This window comes from Cuculus canorus, chromosome Z (genome assembly GCF_017976375.1).
Source record: "Cuculus canorus isolate bCucCan1 chromosome Z, bCucCan1.pri, whole genome shotgun sequence".
NCBI lineage: Eukaryota > Metazoa > Chordata > Aves > Cuculiformes > Cuculidae > Cuculus > Cuculus canorus.
The window spans coordinates 17,621,936-17,640,931 of NC_071441.1; the positions used below are offsets into that span (position 1 = coordinate 17,621,936).

An 18,996-nucleotide genomic window follows, 5' to 3' on the forward strand; every position below is an offset into this window, starting at 1 on the left:
AGGCCAGCACCCTCCTCTCTACAACCTCCTTCAGGTAGATGTAGAGAGAAGTGTGCTTCCTTGTGTGCATCCTTTTGTGTGCAAGGATGAATGACCCTGCTGCGGTTCTAGCTACTATGAAGCAATTCTGTGCACTTATAGAATGGTTTGGGTTGGAAGGGACATTTAGAGGTCATTCACTCCACCCCTGCCCCTGTAGAAGCAGAGGCACCTTCTGCAGGATCAGGTTGCTCAGAGGCCCATCTAACCTGACCTCGCACATACCCAGGGATGGGGCCTCCAGTACCTCCCTGGGCAACCTGCTCCAGTGTTTCACCACCCCCATTGTAAACAATTTCTACCTTACATCCTGCCTGAACCTGCCCTCCCTCAGTTCAGTACCACGACCCTTTGTCCTATGGCTAAAAAATCTCCCTCCAGTTTTCCTCTAGACCCTCTTTCAGTACCAGAAGGCTGCTATAAGGTCTCCCCACAGCCTCCTCTTCTCCAGACTGAACGACCCCTTCCACCCTGTTCCTGGTGTCCCTAAAGCTGCCCCACGCCTCTCCCTACCCCAATGCGGCATCGCTGCAGTCGTAACCAGGAACCGGTTCCTCGGGCACCTCCCTTGGGCGAGGAGGAGGAGGAGGAGAACCCGAGGGCAGCGATGAAGGCTCTGAGCCGCCTGCTGCAGGACGGGGAGCGGGGAGCCGCGGGGAGCAGCCGCGATGGCCGTGAGTGGTGGCGGTGGTCGCGGCCCAGGTCTCCTGCTGCCTCCACCGAAGGACGCCAGGAGTGGGGGGAAAGGAGTAGATGGAACAGGGGTTGCTTTATACATACTGAAAGGCATACTTGAGGACGTGTGGGTGTGGGAGTAGGAGCTGGGGTCTGGCACATCTGTCTTCCAAGGGATGGGTCCTGCATCCTACTTTAACTTCGCTGCGGAAGACGTCCGAGTGGGTTTGTGGGAATTAGGGTTATTGAGCACTGGAACAGGCTGCCCAGGGAGGTGGTTGAGTCACCATCCTGGAGGTGTTTAAAAGGCGGGTAGATGAGGTGCTTGGGGATGTGATTTAGTAGCGGACGGGTATGATTGGAGTCAATGATCTCAAAGCTCTTTTCCAACCTAATGATTGGAAGAGTTGGGGTTGTTCAGCCTGGAGAAGAGAAGAGTCCAAGGTCACCTTAGAGGGATCTTCCAGTACCTGAAGGGGCTACAAGAAAGCTGGGGAGGGACTTCTTCAAAGGCTTGTAGTGATAGGACTGGGGTGATGTGTATAAACTGGAGAGAGGCAAATTTAGACTGGACACAAGGAGGAATTTCTTCACCATGAGAGTGGTAAGGCTCTGGCACAAGTTGCCCAGGGAAGCTGTGGATGCCCCATCCCTGGAGGTGTTCAAGGCTGGGCTGGATGGGGCCTTGGGCAGTCTGATCTGGTGGGAGGTTTCCCTGCCCATCACAGGGGAATTAGAACTAGATGATCTTTAAGGTTCCTTCCAACCCAAACTGTTCTATGATTCTATGATCCCTGGTGCTGAGCACCTGCTAACAGCTTCATATTCGATCCGGGCAACTGTTTTGGGGTCCTGTGGAAATCAGTCACCTCCTGGCCTCCTTCCCCCCAGGGCCACAACTCCCTGTGATGAGATCTCCAGCTCTTATCCTGCAAACCAGTTTGTGAGAGAGCAGCCTGCTCTGGCACAGGCCATGATTAGTGAAAATGTGTTATCGTGAAAACCGAGTGGTAATTGTTAAACTCTGCCACAGCCCTGACCTGTGGTTGCAGCATGACAGCCAGGAGCTGTGGATTCTGCTTCCAGGCTGGCAAAGAGGGCAGGTAAAGAAAAGAAATGAACAAAATATCACTCAATATGTTGGACTCAGTGTCGGCCTCAATAGGTGTTTTTTCCCCTGTCTTATTTGAATTGGCAAACGGTTATTTTAGAAAGATTCTTGTGACAAATCAAAATACCTACTTTGCTCTGCTTACTTTATTTCTGCTAACAAGCAAGAAAAAAATAGATAAAATACTGAAAATGTCACCAAATAATTAAATATACTATTTAATTTTTAGAAACAATACAGTGCAAATAACTTTGTTGTCGTTTAAGTCATAGAATCCCTAGGTTGGAAAAACCTTTGAGATCATTGAGTCCAACTGTACCTGTCCACTACTAAACTATATCCCTAAGCACTTCCTCTACCTGTTATTAAACACCTCCTAGAACGGTGACTCAATTACCTCCCTGGGCAGCCTGGTCCAGTGCCTGGGAACCCTTTCAGTGAAGAAATTTTTCCTAATGTCCAATCTGAACCTCCCCTGGTGCAGCATGAGGCCATTCCCTCTCATCCCGTCACTTGGGAGAAAAGACCAACTCCCACCTTGCTGCAATCTCCTTTCAGGTAGTTGCAGAAGGAGATTAGGTCTCCCCTCAGCCTCCTCTTCTCCAGGCTAAACAACCCCAGCTCCCTCAGCTGCCCCTCGTAAGACTTGTTCTCCAGCCCCCTCACCAGCTTCGTTGCTCTTCTCTGGACACGCTCCAGGACCTCAGTGTCTTTCTTGTAGTGGGGGGCCCAGAACTGAACACAAGATTGGAGGTGAGGCCTCACCAATGCCGAGTACAGGGGCACAATCACTTCCCTGGTCCTGCTGGCCACACGATTTCTGATACAAACCAAGATGCCTTGGCCTTCTTGTCCACCTGGGCACAGTGCTGGCTCACATCCAGACAGGTGCTGACCAACACCCCCAGGTCCTTCTCTGCCAGGCAGCTTTCCAGACACTCCTCCCTAAGCCTGTAGCACTATACGGGGTAGGACTCCGCACTTGGCCTTGTTGAAGTCCTTGATTGAGCCTGTCCAGATCTCTCTGCAGAGCCTCCCTACCCTCAAGTCATTTGACCCTTTCTTCCAGCTTAGTGTCATGTACGAACTTGCTAAATATTGTTATTGTTTTTGTATCTTACCTCCTTGGAACTCTTCAACCAATTAGAATTCCTGTTTTTTTTCCAAGGGCTTTTTGAGACAATTACTGTTTTCATCTTGTGGATACTACAGTGGGAAATTAAAAATGGGGAGGGAGTAATGGGAAGATTTCTGTTCCCTGTGAGTACTGAAACCTCTGGTGCACTTTTTTGCTTAATTGGAATTCATTCTTATTTGTGGTATTACCGAAAGATGAATAGAGGCCAGTGAAATAAGGTGTAAATTTGAGGCAAGAAAAATTGAAGGTACTTCAAAGCCTGCGTTTGTGTTGGGGAAGACTTTTCTGTTTCTATGTCAACACAGCCATCTACTTTTCTGCATCTTTTTACTTCTTTGCCCTTCCAAGAGAGGAGAAATGTTGGGATGTTCAGCATACCACAGAAAGGGCTCTCTGCAAAGGAAATCAACTGATAAAAGTATTACTTCTAGTTATCTCAATGGAAAAATAGAGGATAACTCTTCTGTAGTTATAAATATATTTACATAGTTATTATATAAACTCTGGGGCAATAAGCCAGGCATTTTGTATGAAGCCAAAGAAAACAACCCCCCCAAAAAACCATCAGACCACAAGTAGATAACAGATTCTTGCTGTTACCTGAAAATAGAGTGGCGGCTAATAATGCAAGGAGTGCCAAATCCAGCTTGGACAAAAAGCTTCCATAAATCTGTAGTCTGACAGCTCTATACTCCTGTAATTTCATGCATGAAAAATTCATTTTGCAAAGGCAGCAAAAGGTTGTGCAGCTGGTCAGTGCCGTGGTGTGTCTGAATTGCCACCGTTCTTAACTCCTGAATTGAAAAGTAAGAAGAGAAAGAGGTGATTAAGAATCATCTTGCTGAGAGCAAAAGTTCTTCTTTTTAACAGCATACAGCAAATTCATTACTCCAGGACAGAAGAGAAAAGATCAGTTATTATTTTTTTTGTCAGAATTACAACAAAATGTCCTTGCTGATGCAGATACAGTGAAGAAATATAATTTTCACTTGTCAAGGTAGTGGAAGTCAAGGTAGTGGAAAGCTCTGCTGGGTGCTTCTGTAGAGAGAAGACTAGAAAAACGATGAATGAGGCATTTCTTCTGCAGAAATCCCTGCACAGTGCTGGTTTTGCTGTCAGCTACCCTCGTAGTCAAAGACACCAGAGATGATTTTTTATTTGCAACCGCATTTTATTTGTTTTACTCTGGCCTCATGTTGCAAAACAAGCAAGTAATACACTGTGATTTTCAGAGAATTTAGGGAGGATGCATGTGTTGTTTGATGTACTCAGATAATATAATAGGAAAACTGGAAACAGCTTTGCAGATGTCCAGTTTGATATCTAGCTCATTTTGTACGGTACAACTGCAACTATTACCACTGGGATTATAATCATGGGTAACATGTAAACTGCAATTAAGTGAATACTATACTGATTTTCCTTAGTCTGCTCTCCAGTCATACTGCCTCAAGCTATATTCTCTTTAGGCGTTAATGGGCTTAGGCATAATGCAGTAAAATGAACTTGCATGAGAGGCCTCTAAGGAACAGATAATTGCTGCAGTTTCTTCAGTTCACCAGAGAGTGCTGTCCTCTTTGGTGATATCATTGGACAAATGGCTATCAGGCCAAAGTACTCTAGACAGAAGGTGTCTAAGTGATTAACTTTTACAGTGTGATATGTTAGGAAATTAAAAATATCTACTAACATTTTTGCAACTGATTTAACTGCTACACTAATTTCTTCTATGTGATTAATTAAATGTTAAGGTAGAAACATGAGAAATACTCTGACCTCTAAGTTAGCTAAACCTGCTGTCAGACACTGGAATTTTGTTTTCCAGTATTATAGAATACTAAGTGTTTAAAATGTATTCTGCAGCTACTTTAGTTGACCAAAAAGATGTTCAGTTTTGTTTGAGACACTAAAGGTCCCAATTTAATAGCAAATTCCAGATTGTGGTCAAAGTTTGAGTTCAAGTACACCCTCTCCGCCCTCTTAAAAACCTCCCGGTTTGTTTGTTGGTTTGTTTGATTTTCAGTTGAGTCATACCATATACATTTGGTATCATATACTGATATACATTTTTATTTCTTTTGGTAGTGTTTTCTTTTTCAAAGCAGAACAACTTTTCCAAGAACAGGAAATAAGTGCTGTGGTTTGTACTGTTCACTGCTATGCCTATAGAATAATTTTGGACCCATTTAGATGGCAAGAGCTTCATAAGTGAACTCTTGTTCCTGTGAGCCATGCAAATAATGATAATCCATGCTGTGAAAAATCTACCTCTATTTGCACTTAAAAGCAGAGACTAGGAACATCAGCCAGGTGTCTGTAGACGAGAAAAAAGTAATCCTGGAACACTCCTATGACAAGAAGCAAATGATTCTCATACCATATGAACTCAGGACAAGTATCAGAAAGAAAGAACAGTATCATCATCCCTTAAGTTGATTATGGCTCGTATTTTTAGTAATACAATTTTTTGTATCATGTTTTTCCACAGTATTGCCAGATGAGAGAGAATTTCAATATGCTGCTAAAATGAACAACTTGGACACCATGGAAAAGCTGTTTAAAAAGAATGTTGATATAAATGCTGTAGATAATGTGAGTATGAAGCATCTGACAAATCACTGACCTGAAATGTGACTCCTCAGGGTTTCATAGTTGAATTCCAGCATGTCAGCTGAATGTTGGTGAAGCTGCGGGAGTCCCTTCTAGAACGTGGTCAAGAAATGTTTCACTTGTCCAATACAGACAGTAGGATTTGGGCAGCACAGCTCACAGGTCTTTGCATTTAGCCATTCTACCACAATCTCTGAGGCTGAAATCAGAGTCCATATTTACTCTAGATAAGTGAAGATGGATTTCTTATGCTGACATCAATTCTAGACCTAAAATCTGAGGATATATACTTTGCAGTAACAAAGTATATTGTTATGTTCCTCATGAAAGGTAGTTCAACAGCAGTGAGGTGGTCATGGTGTTAATCCGGGAGCTGTGGAGAACAGTTTGCCTCAGAGGCTGCATGTAGATCATCTGCCGATGAACACCTGATGTTTACTTAATAAAGGTTTCTAAAAAAACTTGCTTCCCATGCCCACTTGTATTTTTCCCTGCCACGGAATTGAGGAGATAGTGCAGGGGCATTCCTTGGTTTGTTTGTGAAAAGACAGGGAGACTAAAATTTCTTTGGACTAAACATCTTTTGAACAAATGACAGCATTGCCATCAATAATATTCTAAAATGTCACTTTAAAACATTCTTCCTTCCTTACTGATTAACCAGAATTCACAAAATTAGATTATATATTTTTCCAGTCCAGTAGTTTGAATCTTTATTCTGTCCTGCTTAAATCAGATCTATAGTGTAAGAGATTTACTAGCGTATCCATGTGGGTGTTGTGCATTGATTAGTTCTACTAGTGGGAATGTAGCTTCTACTGGCAAAAACATTCTTTTGTTCATGTTGATCATTCCTGCCCCTGTACTCCCAAGCTAAATAAGTGAGGCTGCCAAAAGGTAAGTTTTACTGATAGACCTATTTCTGTGTAAGAGGCTTTTTCTGGCATAAATGCACATCACAAATCCTGCCTTTATATGATTATAACACCTGTAGTTGTAAATCTAAACTTATATATGGATAAGTCAGCTGATCTGCATAGAAACATAAGAGAACAAATCCAAACTGACTTTAAATGTTAATCGGTTAAATCACTTATATATCCTTGTGCAGAAACTCTTAGTGAATTATGTTAAAGTTACGTTCACTTTAACTGAAGCAAAGCTCTCTCCACCAAAATTTAATTCAATCTAACCAATCCCTTGTAATTTCACAACATTAATTACTTTTATGAAAAATTAATCCAATCTTCCTGATAAGCATCGAGCCTATTCACTTGTGTAAAATTACTCACTGCAAGGTGGAAGCTTCCATTTACATAGGTAATTACTCTGTCTGGGAAGGTGACTAATAGTGAAGGAGGGAAAAGCGTTGTAGAGATGTAGTCAAAAGCAAGGAGAACACCAAAAGCAAAGAAGATGTATTCTCATCATGCGTTGTAGAGATGTAGTCAAAAGCAAGGAGAACACCAAAAGCAAATCTAATTGTGCAAATCTAGTCCTCAGCTTTTCAAATCAAACCACATAATAAAATAGTAAACATGGACACTTCTTGTTCAGCATACATCTCCTCTAGGCAGTATATGATTACCTAATCCCAGTTTGATGTTTCAGTGAATTTCTGTGAAAGGATGATGTTACGTAGAACTCACGCTGGTTCTACAAGAAATCTTTGATATCAATACCAAAATTCTATCCAAGGGGGCAAAAATGCAGATGAAGACCAAGTGTGGCTTTTGAAGGAAAAATACACAAATGTATGTATATTAAGAAATTCTAATAATCAGAGAATTCGGAAAACCTGATCACCTGCAGAAAGCAAGGAACTATGTTGCAGATTTGACAACCAAAGTTTTGCTTATTTCAGCTGAAGCGCACTGCGTTACATTTTGCTGTTGCAAGAAGTCATATGTCAGTGGTGGATTTTCTTCTGCATCACAAAGCCAGACTTGATATGGCAGATCAGGTAAACTGGTTTATATGTTTTGATTCACACAATGTAGGACCACCTAAAGGGAGAATTAAAAGTCAGTGTTTGCGTTATGCTCCTTATTTGGCAGAGTTAAGGATTTGCTGTAAATGGTTCAGTTTGTCTTAAGAATGCACACATTTATATGAAAAAACTTGTTAGAGGACAAACATATTGCCCAGAGACTTGACTGTGTTGAATATTTACTTTGAGTGAGTGCAGAGGAGGTTGAAGCCACTTAAGCAACTACATTGTGGTATAGTCTGCGGTATTAGTGTGTTAATCATTGGGGTCTTTCTATGAAAACAATGATTGAAAGTAAAAATTAGCTGTGGGGATCAGTAGGAGCTTAGAAAGTAACTCCTTGTGTTCTTCCCCTCCGTTGTTATATGAGTAGTTTAGTGCAAAACTGTCAGCTACTCTGCAGCCTCCAAGACATGAATAGTTTAGCAGTGTATGGCTGATTTCGTTGGCCCAGATGGTGATCTACAGTGCAGATTTGATTCAGACATTAAAATCAAAGATATGGTATGTTGTTAATAAATGGGCCATTTAAGCTAGCAGCTTTCCAGTTAAATGAGTAATGAAAATACATGAATCATTTAACTTTCTTCCTCTTTGTTTCTTTCTCCTTATCCACCACATGTGACAGCATTTAAGTTATATGTAAGACAAATTCCAGATTGTGGAGAGTGGAGGGGAAAAGCTGCTTTGTTTTCAAAGGGCTTTTCAGGGCAGACTTTTGAACCACAGTCACAAATTTTGCCCCAGCCCACCTTTATTCTTTATTAGCCTGCACACCGGGTGCATGTTCCATATTGCCCTTCACTTCTTTCCATTGCAGTTTCTGCTTGCTGTGCCCAGTTTGCGGCACTCCAATACAGGAAAGACATGGGTAAACTGGAGCAAGTCCAGTGCAGAGCCCCTAGGATAATTAGGACTGGAGCACATGGTGTATAAGTAGGTGCTGAGAGAGCTGGGTCGGTGCAGCCTTGGGAGAAGAACTGTAAGGGGTAGGGAAGAGACATTATGGCTGTCTACAGCTACGTAAGGGGAGAATACAGGGAATACAGAGGCAGACTCCTCTCAGAGGTGCACTGTGATGGGAAGTCACTGAAGATATCCTGAAGTCCCTGTCACAGCAAGCATCCTGCTGTCGGAAGTGTTATACCAACATGCATAAAACCAGTTCTTGTTCTCCATTAGAAGTGAGAATCAAGCTTTTTATTCCTCATTTACAGAAGAGGAACTGGGGAGAGGTTATAACGACTAAGGCAGTGCGTTGATCCCTCTTGCTTCCTTTAGGTTCCTCTGACTCCATCTCTTAGACCAGGAACACTTATCGTGGAGTAAAAATGTCTTTTGTTTACACAGCCCTCAGCACCATGAGCATTTATGATGCTGCAGCTGGACACAGTGCACACAAATCGTGATATGTGGCCAAGATAGGAGAGAGATGCTAGCTGGAAGTTCCTGACCTGTATTCCTTTGGGCTCTAAAAGTAAACAATAGAGTTGTGGATTTATTTTTTGCCTGGAAGAGAAGAGCTTTTTAGATAATTTGAGAGGAGAAAAGAGAACCTTAGAAAGAAGGCTAGCTGGAAAATTATGGTGGCTCATGAAAAGCTAGTCATTACACATCATCACCTGAAATGTCATCCACCACACCCAGTGCTAACTATCTGCACTGTTTCTGCAGAGAGGGAATAATTTCCAGGTAGTATTTAATCCCCTCATCTTAAAATGGCATCAGTCCTCTAGAGATGCCAGACCTTCTGTCAAGAAAAGGCACAGCATGAACATTTATTTAGGTCTTGGTGCATGACATTTAGCTTAATTTGAGTGAGATTAGTTCCACTCCACTGCCAGGTCTTAATACTCATTTTCTAAGAGCCTGCAGAGCTCATACACTGAATACATACACTGAAATCACTCATACACTGAATTCATAAAAAAAGATTTGAAGAAAATTGACATGACATATTTTGGTGGTAATTTCTACCTTTTTCATTTTATTTGAAGCATGGCCTGACAGTGATTCATCTGGCAGCTTGGTCTGGAAATCTGGATATAATGCGAAAATTAGTTAAAGCAGGTGCTGACCAAAAGGCTAAGAATGAGGTTTGTTGATGACAAATTTTTACTAACTCTAAATATATTTATGTTGCAAAAAATTTGAACTTGTTCTTACAGAGTTGTTTCTGGTTGGTTTTTTTTCAGGAAGGAATGAATGTCCTGCACTTTGCAGCTCAGAACAACAGTGTTAAAATAGTTGATTATTTCATCCAAGACCTTCATCTGAATGACTTGAACAAGCCTGATGAGGTACTGTATGTTTCTTTCTGTTTATTTCTTTGGTGTCATGTGGCATCTGTTGTGGGAAAAGCAATCTGACTTGGGGAAGTTCAATGAATTTTAATTTATTTTCAGTTATATAAAGCCTTACTTACTGATTTGGGTATTGAGAAATAAGTAGGACAAACAGCCAGGCAAGCACTTAGGGAAAACACCTTTCCTCCTTCTTTGCCTGTCTCAGCTGTACTCCAGAAATCTCTCCTCCTCTGTTCCCCTTGTGTTCTGTTTTAAGCTAAAATAGATTCATTCTTTTAACTTTTCAGCTAAGCCTTATCTAAGTAACTTCATTTTCTGAAAGTTAACTGCATATTTTTCAGGCAGTATTTCTCTCTAGAAGTGTTAACATTAACACTGGTATGCAGAGAGGCCACTGCTTATACTTAGCCCTGTAGAAACCGAAGCTGTCCTTGAGCCGGTGGAATGCCTTAAGTGAAAGGGAAGAAAAAGGGTCACACCTGCAGGGAGGAGTGGGCAGGAAAGATGACCCTAAGCTAACCAACAGAGTATTCCATCCCACACACGTTATACTCAATATAAAACTGATGTATCATGAGGGTCACTGGCTCTTCTTCAACAGCGTACGTACAGTGAGGACCTCGTATATCTTTTTGCCCCTGATCCAGGATCCATGTGTTCCTGAATCCAGTTCCTGAGCCTGGCTCCATCCTGAGCCCAGCCCAGGACCTTTTTCCTGGGTCTGCTCTGCAGCCTCTGTGGTTATGTATTCATTGGGGTAGGACAGCAATTTTGTATATTTGAGTATATTTTATTATTTTCTTATTAATAATATTTTCTTCATTATTATTATTATTTCATCAAAACTGTTTTAGTTTCATGCCTGCAACTGGGTTTTTTCCTCATTTTGCTTTCCCTGGGGAGAGCAGGAGGGAATTGAGAACAACTGCTCAGGTTTTAGCTGTCATTCAGTCTGGGCTGAACTGTGACACTTTGCTTTTTCCGCATGTGGTGCTCAGTCCCATCAGCGAGGTGATGGGAAGCAGAGGAGTTTGGAGTCAGTCCACAGCGGTTTCCTTCTCCACCAGTGCTCCTTCTTTCTTACTCTTTTCCTCTGCCTCTTTTTTTTCTTTCTTGAGTCTTGAATTCTATTGACCCAGTGGTGCAGAACTCTGAGTGCTTTCCACATGTAACAAGGCTGACTGAACAGTGGTAATGTAACAAACCAAACCTTTGTGGTTTAGTTCTAGGGAAAGGAAAGGTAAAGAATAATCTTCTTTATGTTGAGGTTATTTCCTAATTACCTGCTCGTTCCTTGCATTTTTTTTTCTTAGACATTTAATTTACTCCACTACCAGTTATTGAGGCCATGTAACTAATCAGATAGACGGTCTCACTGTCTGACCAGTGATATTGGTTTACGTCACGATAACTTTCTGTGGTTGAGTCACAAATAGTTTAAAAGTTTCTGTCAGTTTAATCTTCAACAACCTCCCTGCCCCAGCACTGAATTGGGGCCTTCTGCATGAAAATGCTGAGATACAGTTGTGGCCTTTGCTTGAAGGTTTCAGATCAAACAAATTATGCCATGAGAACCAATTTTGCAACTTCTTTACTGCCTGAGCATCCTCAGACTTTTAATGAAATAGTTTTTTTGATAAATAGTTCCACGTTGAGAAGAACTAAGAATGAAATATTTTGAGCACATTTTCTATGGCATTACCATTTATAAATGGTTTTCAAGGTTTTTTTTTCAGGTTATGCAAGATGTACGATTTGCTTTTTAACACTATGCAAATATTGCATCCTTTTAAAATTCTTATTCTTGTATATATCAGCTTTTTTGTTGATTTACATAGTCATACTGTAGATACATTTTTATGCGGAATATATATACACATATACATGCCATGTATCTGGCAATTGGAAACAAAATATATTTACTTTCAATAACACTGTGTTTCTTTGCATATTGTTTTCTAGAAAGGCAAAAAGCCATTTCTTCTGGCGTCTGAAAAAGGCCATGTTGACATGATAAACAATTTGATAAATCTGAAGCTGTTTACATCGGAAAAAGATAAGGTAAAGGTTTCTTTTCCACAGAAGTGTAACTTAAAATGTGCTTGTGAAAGCTTACTTTGTTTCAGTACGGTTGCTGATAACCAAACCCTGAATATGCAGTGCAGATGTCACAGTGCTGGCAGTAATACTTAGGATCAACAAATAAAGAAGGATGATGATTTTTCAGTAATTAAGGGAGGACATTGGAAATTCTGGTCTTATTGCCAAGAGACTTTTCCGTATGGATTAATAATTCATGTAAAGCAAGGCTAGCATATGCTGTCTGTTGGGAGAAGTGGGAAGGTCTGGTGATTAAGGTGCCAGACTCTATGTCAGGAGAATATTTCCCAGTTTTTCGCTCTGCTTGGCAGTGTCTGCACCACTGCTAAATCTTGCATGACTAATTTTTTAAGTGGTTTAAATACTTCCAAATACAAATAAACACCCAAGGGATTTTTTAAGAAGTGCCTAGACACTTCAGTCTGTTTGAATATGCTTTTGACTGTGCATTTTAAGGTGTCTAAATAATGTTCAAAGTCTGCTCTTAAATATCCTTACTCCTTACTTTAGTGATTGTGGAGTGGCCATGTCAGTGTTTCTCTGTGTTTGAGGCACTGCAAGAGTAAATACATTAAAAATTGTAAAATGATGAGATGAAGCATTTAAAGAACAATGTGGGGGAGCCCGCAGAAAGTTATACTTTTTATTATTTTTTGTATTCTGGTGGTACCTTAAAATTTTCAGTGCAACAGGGAGCTCTGATGTGCTGAGTTGTTTATCAGCAGCAGTTAAATAACAGTGTTTTCCAAGGCATCTAGTGGGCTGAAAGTATAAAGTGAGTGCTGTGATCCTGAAGAGTAAGTAGGTAGGAGGCCAGGACAGCAACTCATCTCACGGGTCACTGAAAGCAATCATACTGTAACCATCTGTAATCATACTGTAACCAAACATACCTTTTCCTAAAATGTATTTCTATACAGAGAACCAGAGCACCTCCACAGTGCTCTGTTTGAAAAGCTGTTCTGGACCCTAATTTCTCTGAGGGTTAGGATCCTTCTCCTAATGCCAGCTTCACATTGTTTCCAGCGGGTTTTACACTTGTTCTTCTGCCAGCGTTGTCTCTTAGTTCAAAAGCTGCTGTTCTTCCTCATAATCACCCAGCTTGATCTTTGTTTTCGTTTTCTTGCTGGCGTGCTGGTTTTTTTCTTAATTAGCTAGTGAGGAATTGTACTGATGGTGAAGAGGACTGGAGACTGTAACGCTGGCATCAAAAGCCACTACAAGGTTTTACATACTTACCTAGATTTAGGCCGTTATCTTTAAATCAGTGCTTTTGGGGACTTGATGTCCCCATTCTTGTAAGAACAAGTTTTCCTCTGATTCAGTCATTAGGAGTTAGAATTTTTATGTCTTTTTTTTCCATTGCTAATACCCATCAGTTTTCAGAATATGAGACAACCAGCTAGACCAAGGAAAAAGTTCCTTTTGGATTAGTCCGAATCTTAGAAAATACTGTGTTGATCTGTCTCTTTCTTCTTGTATGTGAAAGAGAAATGGAAAGACCAAAGGCTTTGTGTCTAACTGTATGGGTTTTCTACTTAATGTTTTGGCATTATTCTGGGTTTTAAAATACCTTATTTGACATTTTAATTTCAAGGAGGGAAACACAGCATTACATCTAGCAGCCAAAAATGGTCACAGCAAAGTTGTAGAAATTCTGCTTGATCAGTGGGAGGAAGTAAATGACCTCAATCAGGTAAGGACACAAAAATTACTGAAAGAGGTAAAGTTAGAAATTTGAAAAATCAACTAAAAAATAATATTTTAAAGCAATAGAGATTGCACTGAGTAGACTTCATTAGTCCTGCTGCTTTTCTAGTACCTTCACATGCTGTTTCATTGTCCCTTCTCCAATTAATTCAGATCCGTTAACTCCTTCAATGTTTCTCCCTGTGTTCCTCACAGAATGACCTCCCCTCCATCTCGGCATGCCCTTGCATAACTATTGGTAGAAAGAAACAGAAGAGGGTTTAACCTCTACCTTGCTTACTGTCCTCCAACATTTCTGGCCATGTGATTTCGTTCATTCCACCAGTTCTGGTGCTTTTCAGGCTGTTCACTGAGCCAGTTCAACATGCATACTACCGTTGCAGGCACCTCAGCAAAGAGGTGTCAGATTTGTATGTTGTTATCTCAATTAACTGCACTAAATTAGCTGCACACACTGCCCACCCACTTTTTATTTCTTAAGTTAGTGAGCTCATCCAGCACATTCATAAATTCCATATTGGCTGTGAAGATTGTATTGCTTGAGTTGATGCGCTCATGAGCTTTATTTTAAAGCTTGAAGTAGGGATGGAGAAACAAAATGCATACTAACTACTCAACTCAGTGTTCCTGCTTTGGAAAGTCCTTATGTCTTCTGCTTCTGCAAGGCTGCTGGAATGAACAGGACAAGCTAATCTGCTTTGTTGTGAGCTGACATGCACATTGCAGGAAACTGCTGTGTGTTTGACGGTCTTTTCTGCTGGCCCAGTGCGCAAAATGAGTAAGGGACACCTGCTCCTATGCAAGACCCTACTCTTCCTTAATCAGCAACAGATTTATGCATCAAGGAGTCTCTTTTATCCAACTTGTCTGTTATTTCCAACTATGGAAGCGTGAGGCACATGAGCCCCTTTGAAATATGAAGCCCTCATCTTTCCGAGCTTTGTCTATTGATGTTGCTACTGCACACAAGTTTGTACTGCTGTGCCCCTGCCTTTCCACGGCTAACGGTGTGACCTTCCTGTCCAGCTGGAGGTGTTCTGGTCTGTAGATAAACAGAACTTTCTTTCCCTATCATGAGGAAAGCACTAAAATACCTTTATATTTTCAGGAATAATGGTGGCAGGAGTTTACGTAGAGAAGAAACAGGATTTGTTGATGAATCTTTGAATGCTGAAACTCTAGAATAACTTTCAGTAAACCTTTGTGTATGTTAGGACTTGAGAAGCAGGTATTAGATCATTGTGCAGTTGATGTAACTTATTTTAGAGACTTGCTGTGGAGACATGGAGACCTTTTTCGGTTGAGAAGACTTGAAAAAAACGTGTAACAGGATTACTTCTGCTCAAAGTGCTCCTTATAACTGGCATTGACAGAAAAGGACTGACAGAAATTTGTATGTATGGTATTTGCTAGGATGCAAACACCAGGCATGGTGTTGCCTCGTGTTAAATGGCAGAAGTTGCTACCCACCATCTTTGTTTCTGTGCCTGTTGCTAGCAATCCTCTTTGAAAAGAGCACTATTAATGTTTATTAAGTAGTTATCTGTATTGTAAACATTACTATGCATCTGTCCACATAAATGTCATCTGTCACTTAAGCACTGGTGAACTGCCATTTCATTTAAGTGTTAGTTTGGGAGCATTCAGGTTGTGTTCTCATGTGATGATCTCCCCTTTTCTACTGAGCTGGATGAGTCTGAATGAGCTGACCTGTTTTGTGTTGCACCCTTATAGTCATGTGGCTTAAATTGGGACAGACATTTTCTTCCTTTTCGTCTAGAATGGAGAAACTCCATTTTACTTGTCTGTTGAAAGTGGTCATGAAAAATGTGCTGAACTCTTACTGGAAGCAGGGAGTGACATCAATGTTTTAACTCAAGTATGTACACAGTATCCTTCTAACACATAGGAACTGGGACACCCTGGGCTGTGGGAAGGACCTTATCCTCTCTTTTCTATGTGTGCCAACAATGTATGTGCTCTGCTTATTTTTATGAAATGGTAAAAGTATAACTTAATAAAAAAGTAGAATTAGGATTGTAGGGATTGGTAACAAAATAAAACTGATTTGGGGAAATATAGCATAGATTTATTTGACAGAGTACTGTGGTGGAGCCTTTTTATTTACTGTATATCTGACAGTAAAACATATGACTAGGAAATGTAACCAAAGAGGATAACTGAAAGTCCTCCTTTTTGGCAGCCTATGTGACTGAAACGATGACAAACTTGTTCTCCACATCTGCTTCCTGGACTCCAGTCCTGCTCATATCTGTTGAATAGTTTTGTCTTGCCTGCTGCAAGGAGCTTATGATTCCAGCAGGCTGAGAGCTTGTTTGTCTTAGCAGAATTATTAAGTGAAAAATTTCTATTGATTTATTTTTAAAAGTTTGTTAATGTGGTTGTACTTGCTTGTTAAAGGTCGAACTCAACTAACAGACTGGGAGACGTGTTGGCTTTGTCATTACAAAATGCAGGGTAGCTGACAATGCTGATTTATCTCTTTCTGAGGAAAGCCTGAAAAGGACTGTCAAGTACTGGTGGTTTTAGCATATTTGTTCTTATATAGTAAAAATGGGAAGTTCCTTCAGCATTTACAAAAACACTGGCTGCTGATCCACTTTATTTTATATCATTTTATCAAATGGAAGGGTTTTTTTGTGTAGGGGATAATAGCACCAATTTAAATGAAAGATTATCTGGTATTGATAGCTCTCTTTAGTGCATTTTTTCCAGCAACAAAAAACTTAAACTTTTGCTGTCTGTACCATTTCTTTCAGAACAACAGCAGTGCTTTGCAGGCTGCAATTCAGAATAGACATCTATCCTTGGTCACTTTTCTTATTGGTAAGAATATTGACCTGGTCCCTAAACCCGAGGTAAATATATATCAGTGTAATTCTTACGGTTGTTCAGCATGTCCTATCTTTTATGGCCTTACTTGGGAATAGAGACAGCTGAATGAGACTGACTTTTTGTTTTTGCTGTACATGTTATTATGTGGTTTATGAATGTTGGTTAACAGTATGTTGTACAAACCCGCTCAGTGCCTGGACAGGCTGGTGCAGTGCAGTGCAGGGTAGAAGATGGCAGGCTAAACCAAGGACTGGGAATTATGAGAAGATTAGAAAAGCACTCTGCTTGAACTAAGCAGCAATAATGCAGGTATCCCAGTGTGTCACGTCATCTTATCACAGGCAAAGAGTTAAAAAATGTATATGATTTTGAATAAAGATAACTGAAAGGTTTATCTTTCACCTCCTGTACTCAAAGCATATGCCTCCAAAACCTGCACACCAACATTCTTTGGAGTTTACAAAGAAAGAGATAGTCGTAGTATTTAAATCCTGTCTCCATGTAGATATTACAGCTTTTGTTACATCTGAGATTTTCTGTGGGTAGGAAGTTATTTTCCACTTCTGCAGTACAGGGTGGAAATATAATCTGGGCTGCGTGATTTATCAGCCATGATCACTAGCCTGTTGCATAATGTTGTCAGAGAAGAACGGTTTATGATATCCTTTAAATGACTTATTTTAAAGATCGGGCCAATATTGTGCTCCTTGTTCTCATTGACGTTCTGCAGCAACAGCAGCTCATAAAATTGTAACTTGATATTTGAAAACATTTCCAGTGCAGCGTTGCGTGGAGGCATGCTTTTTTTTTCTGTAGTCCTGAAGAAATGGCTGCAGTTTATAAAGACACGAATGAACTGATGTCTGGCACTGGTGTCTGGCACTGATGGAATTATTTTTTAGCTGCTTTTTAGCTGCAAGAATCTGATGAGTCACACGTTCAACATGAGAAGTGATCATGCCAGTCTAATGGCTGGATTGTGACTGGTGTTGGACCTGTGCCCCAGTTGTCTTCATGAGTAATCACTCAAATACAAAAACCTTAAGTTTCTTTCTGGCTGTAGTTTGCTTTTATAAATATCACAGCAAGTCTGTTCAGTATGAAGAATATTTTCAGCAGCAATATGCGACAACAGTTTATTCCTGGAAAGTAGATTTTGACACCTATTTGCCCAATACGCAATTAATCTCTCTCCAGCATATTCAACTAAGGGGAAAGCCAATTTTCTGAGGGAACAGAAACATTACCTTTCACTCTATTGTTGGCAAAGGGTAGCACCACATTCCACGTATGAATATATGAGGGCTGCTTTGTTACGTTCCTATGTGGTAACACACTGATACACAGCCCATGCACTTAACGTTTCCTGGTTTCTCAGCTGTATATGTTTACCTGCTGTTGTAGGTGTTCCAGGGAGCACTAACGGGTTGCTGTTTGTGGCAAAATGTTAACTTCAGGGTGTGTTTTCTGCAGTCTTGAATCTCTGCTAGACCATATCACCTTTGCAAGGGGTGAATTTTAATAAGAACCTCTTTCTTGTTTGAATGAACTTCTAATAACATACCGAAGTATAATAGTTTATTATCTTCCCTCCACAGCAGAAGAATTCTCCTCTTCATTTAGCAGTCATCAGTAATCATCTACCAGTAGTGAAAAGCCTCTTGGATGCCAATCATGATATAAACTCCTTAAATCATGTAAGAAAAACTGGGAATTTGCATAACTTCACTGGTAAAGAGGAGATTATATGGATTTTGCTTGGAATAATATTTTTTTCCTTATGAGCGCAGGTTGCAAGGGAATAGGAAGGAAAAGCAGTTCTCTCCTTATCTTTCTGTGCATGTGCATACTTATTATTCACTGGTACATGCAGTTCTAGTATTGTTTGTGCAAGATAAAGAGAGCAAACTGCTATATACTCAGAAAATATTTGGATTCATTTATTGTTCGAGTGTAACAATTCAGACATAATAAATGATAAAAATGTCACAGTGGTATTGATCTCAGAAGGAAACCCAGGGCAGTGTCACTTAGCTGGAATGGAGTTAATTTTTTTCATAGCTGTCCCTGTGGTGCAGTGTTTTAGATTTGTGACCAAAATAGTGCTGGTAAGGCACCAGTGTTTTGGCTGTTAAGAACAATGTCTGAGCAGAACCAAGGCTTTTTCTGTTTTTCACTCTACCCATCCAGCGAATAGACCAGGAGTGCACAGGGAACACAACCAAGCAGATGAACAGAGCTGACCAAAGTGATGCTCCTCACTATAAAGCGTCACTTTGAGTGATGAAGTCATAAGTCTCTGTGGTACAATCAGTGAGAGTGTTGAGCTGTAAACTGAAATTTTGGTAATTCAGGCCAACCCAGGGATGTCAGCATCTGTTTTCCCCACCTACACCAGGATTGTTTGGCTTCTGTTTGCTGTAGAACCCCCTACCACTGCTAATTGTTTGACATACTGGAT

At 40.6% G+C, this 18,996-nt stretch overlaps 1 protein-coding gene across 1 annotated transcript in view; it reads left to right on the plus strand.

The window, feature by feature from the left end:
- Positions 1-646: 646 nt before the first annotated feature.
- Positions 647-18,996, plus strand: part of ANKDD1B (ankyrin repeat and death domain containing 1B) — a 30,372-nt gene continuing 12,022 nt past the window's right edge. The window contains exons 1-10 of the mRNA XM_054054753.1: positions 647-713; positions 5,452-5,555; positions 7,438-7,536; positions 9,561-9,659; positions 9,759-9,863; positions 11,832-11,930; positions 13,567-13,665; positions 15,460-15,558; positions 16,460-16,558; positions 18,134-18,232. Coding sequence (XP_053910728.1) covers positions 647-713; positions 5,452-5,555; positions 7,438-7,536; positions 9,561-9,659; positions 9,759-9,863; positions 11,832-11,930; positions 13,567-13,665; positions 15,460-15,558; positions 16,460-16,558; positions 18,134-18,232 — 969 coding nt within the window. The remainder of the gene's footprint in view (positions 714-5,451; positions 5,556-7,437; positions 7,537-9,560; positions 9,660-9,758; positions 9,864-11,831; positions 11,931-13,566; positions 13,666-15,459; positions 15,559-16,459; positions 16,559-18,133; positions 18,233-18,996) is intronic.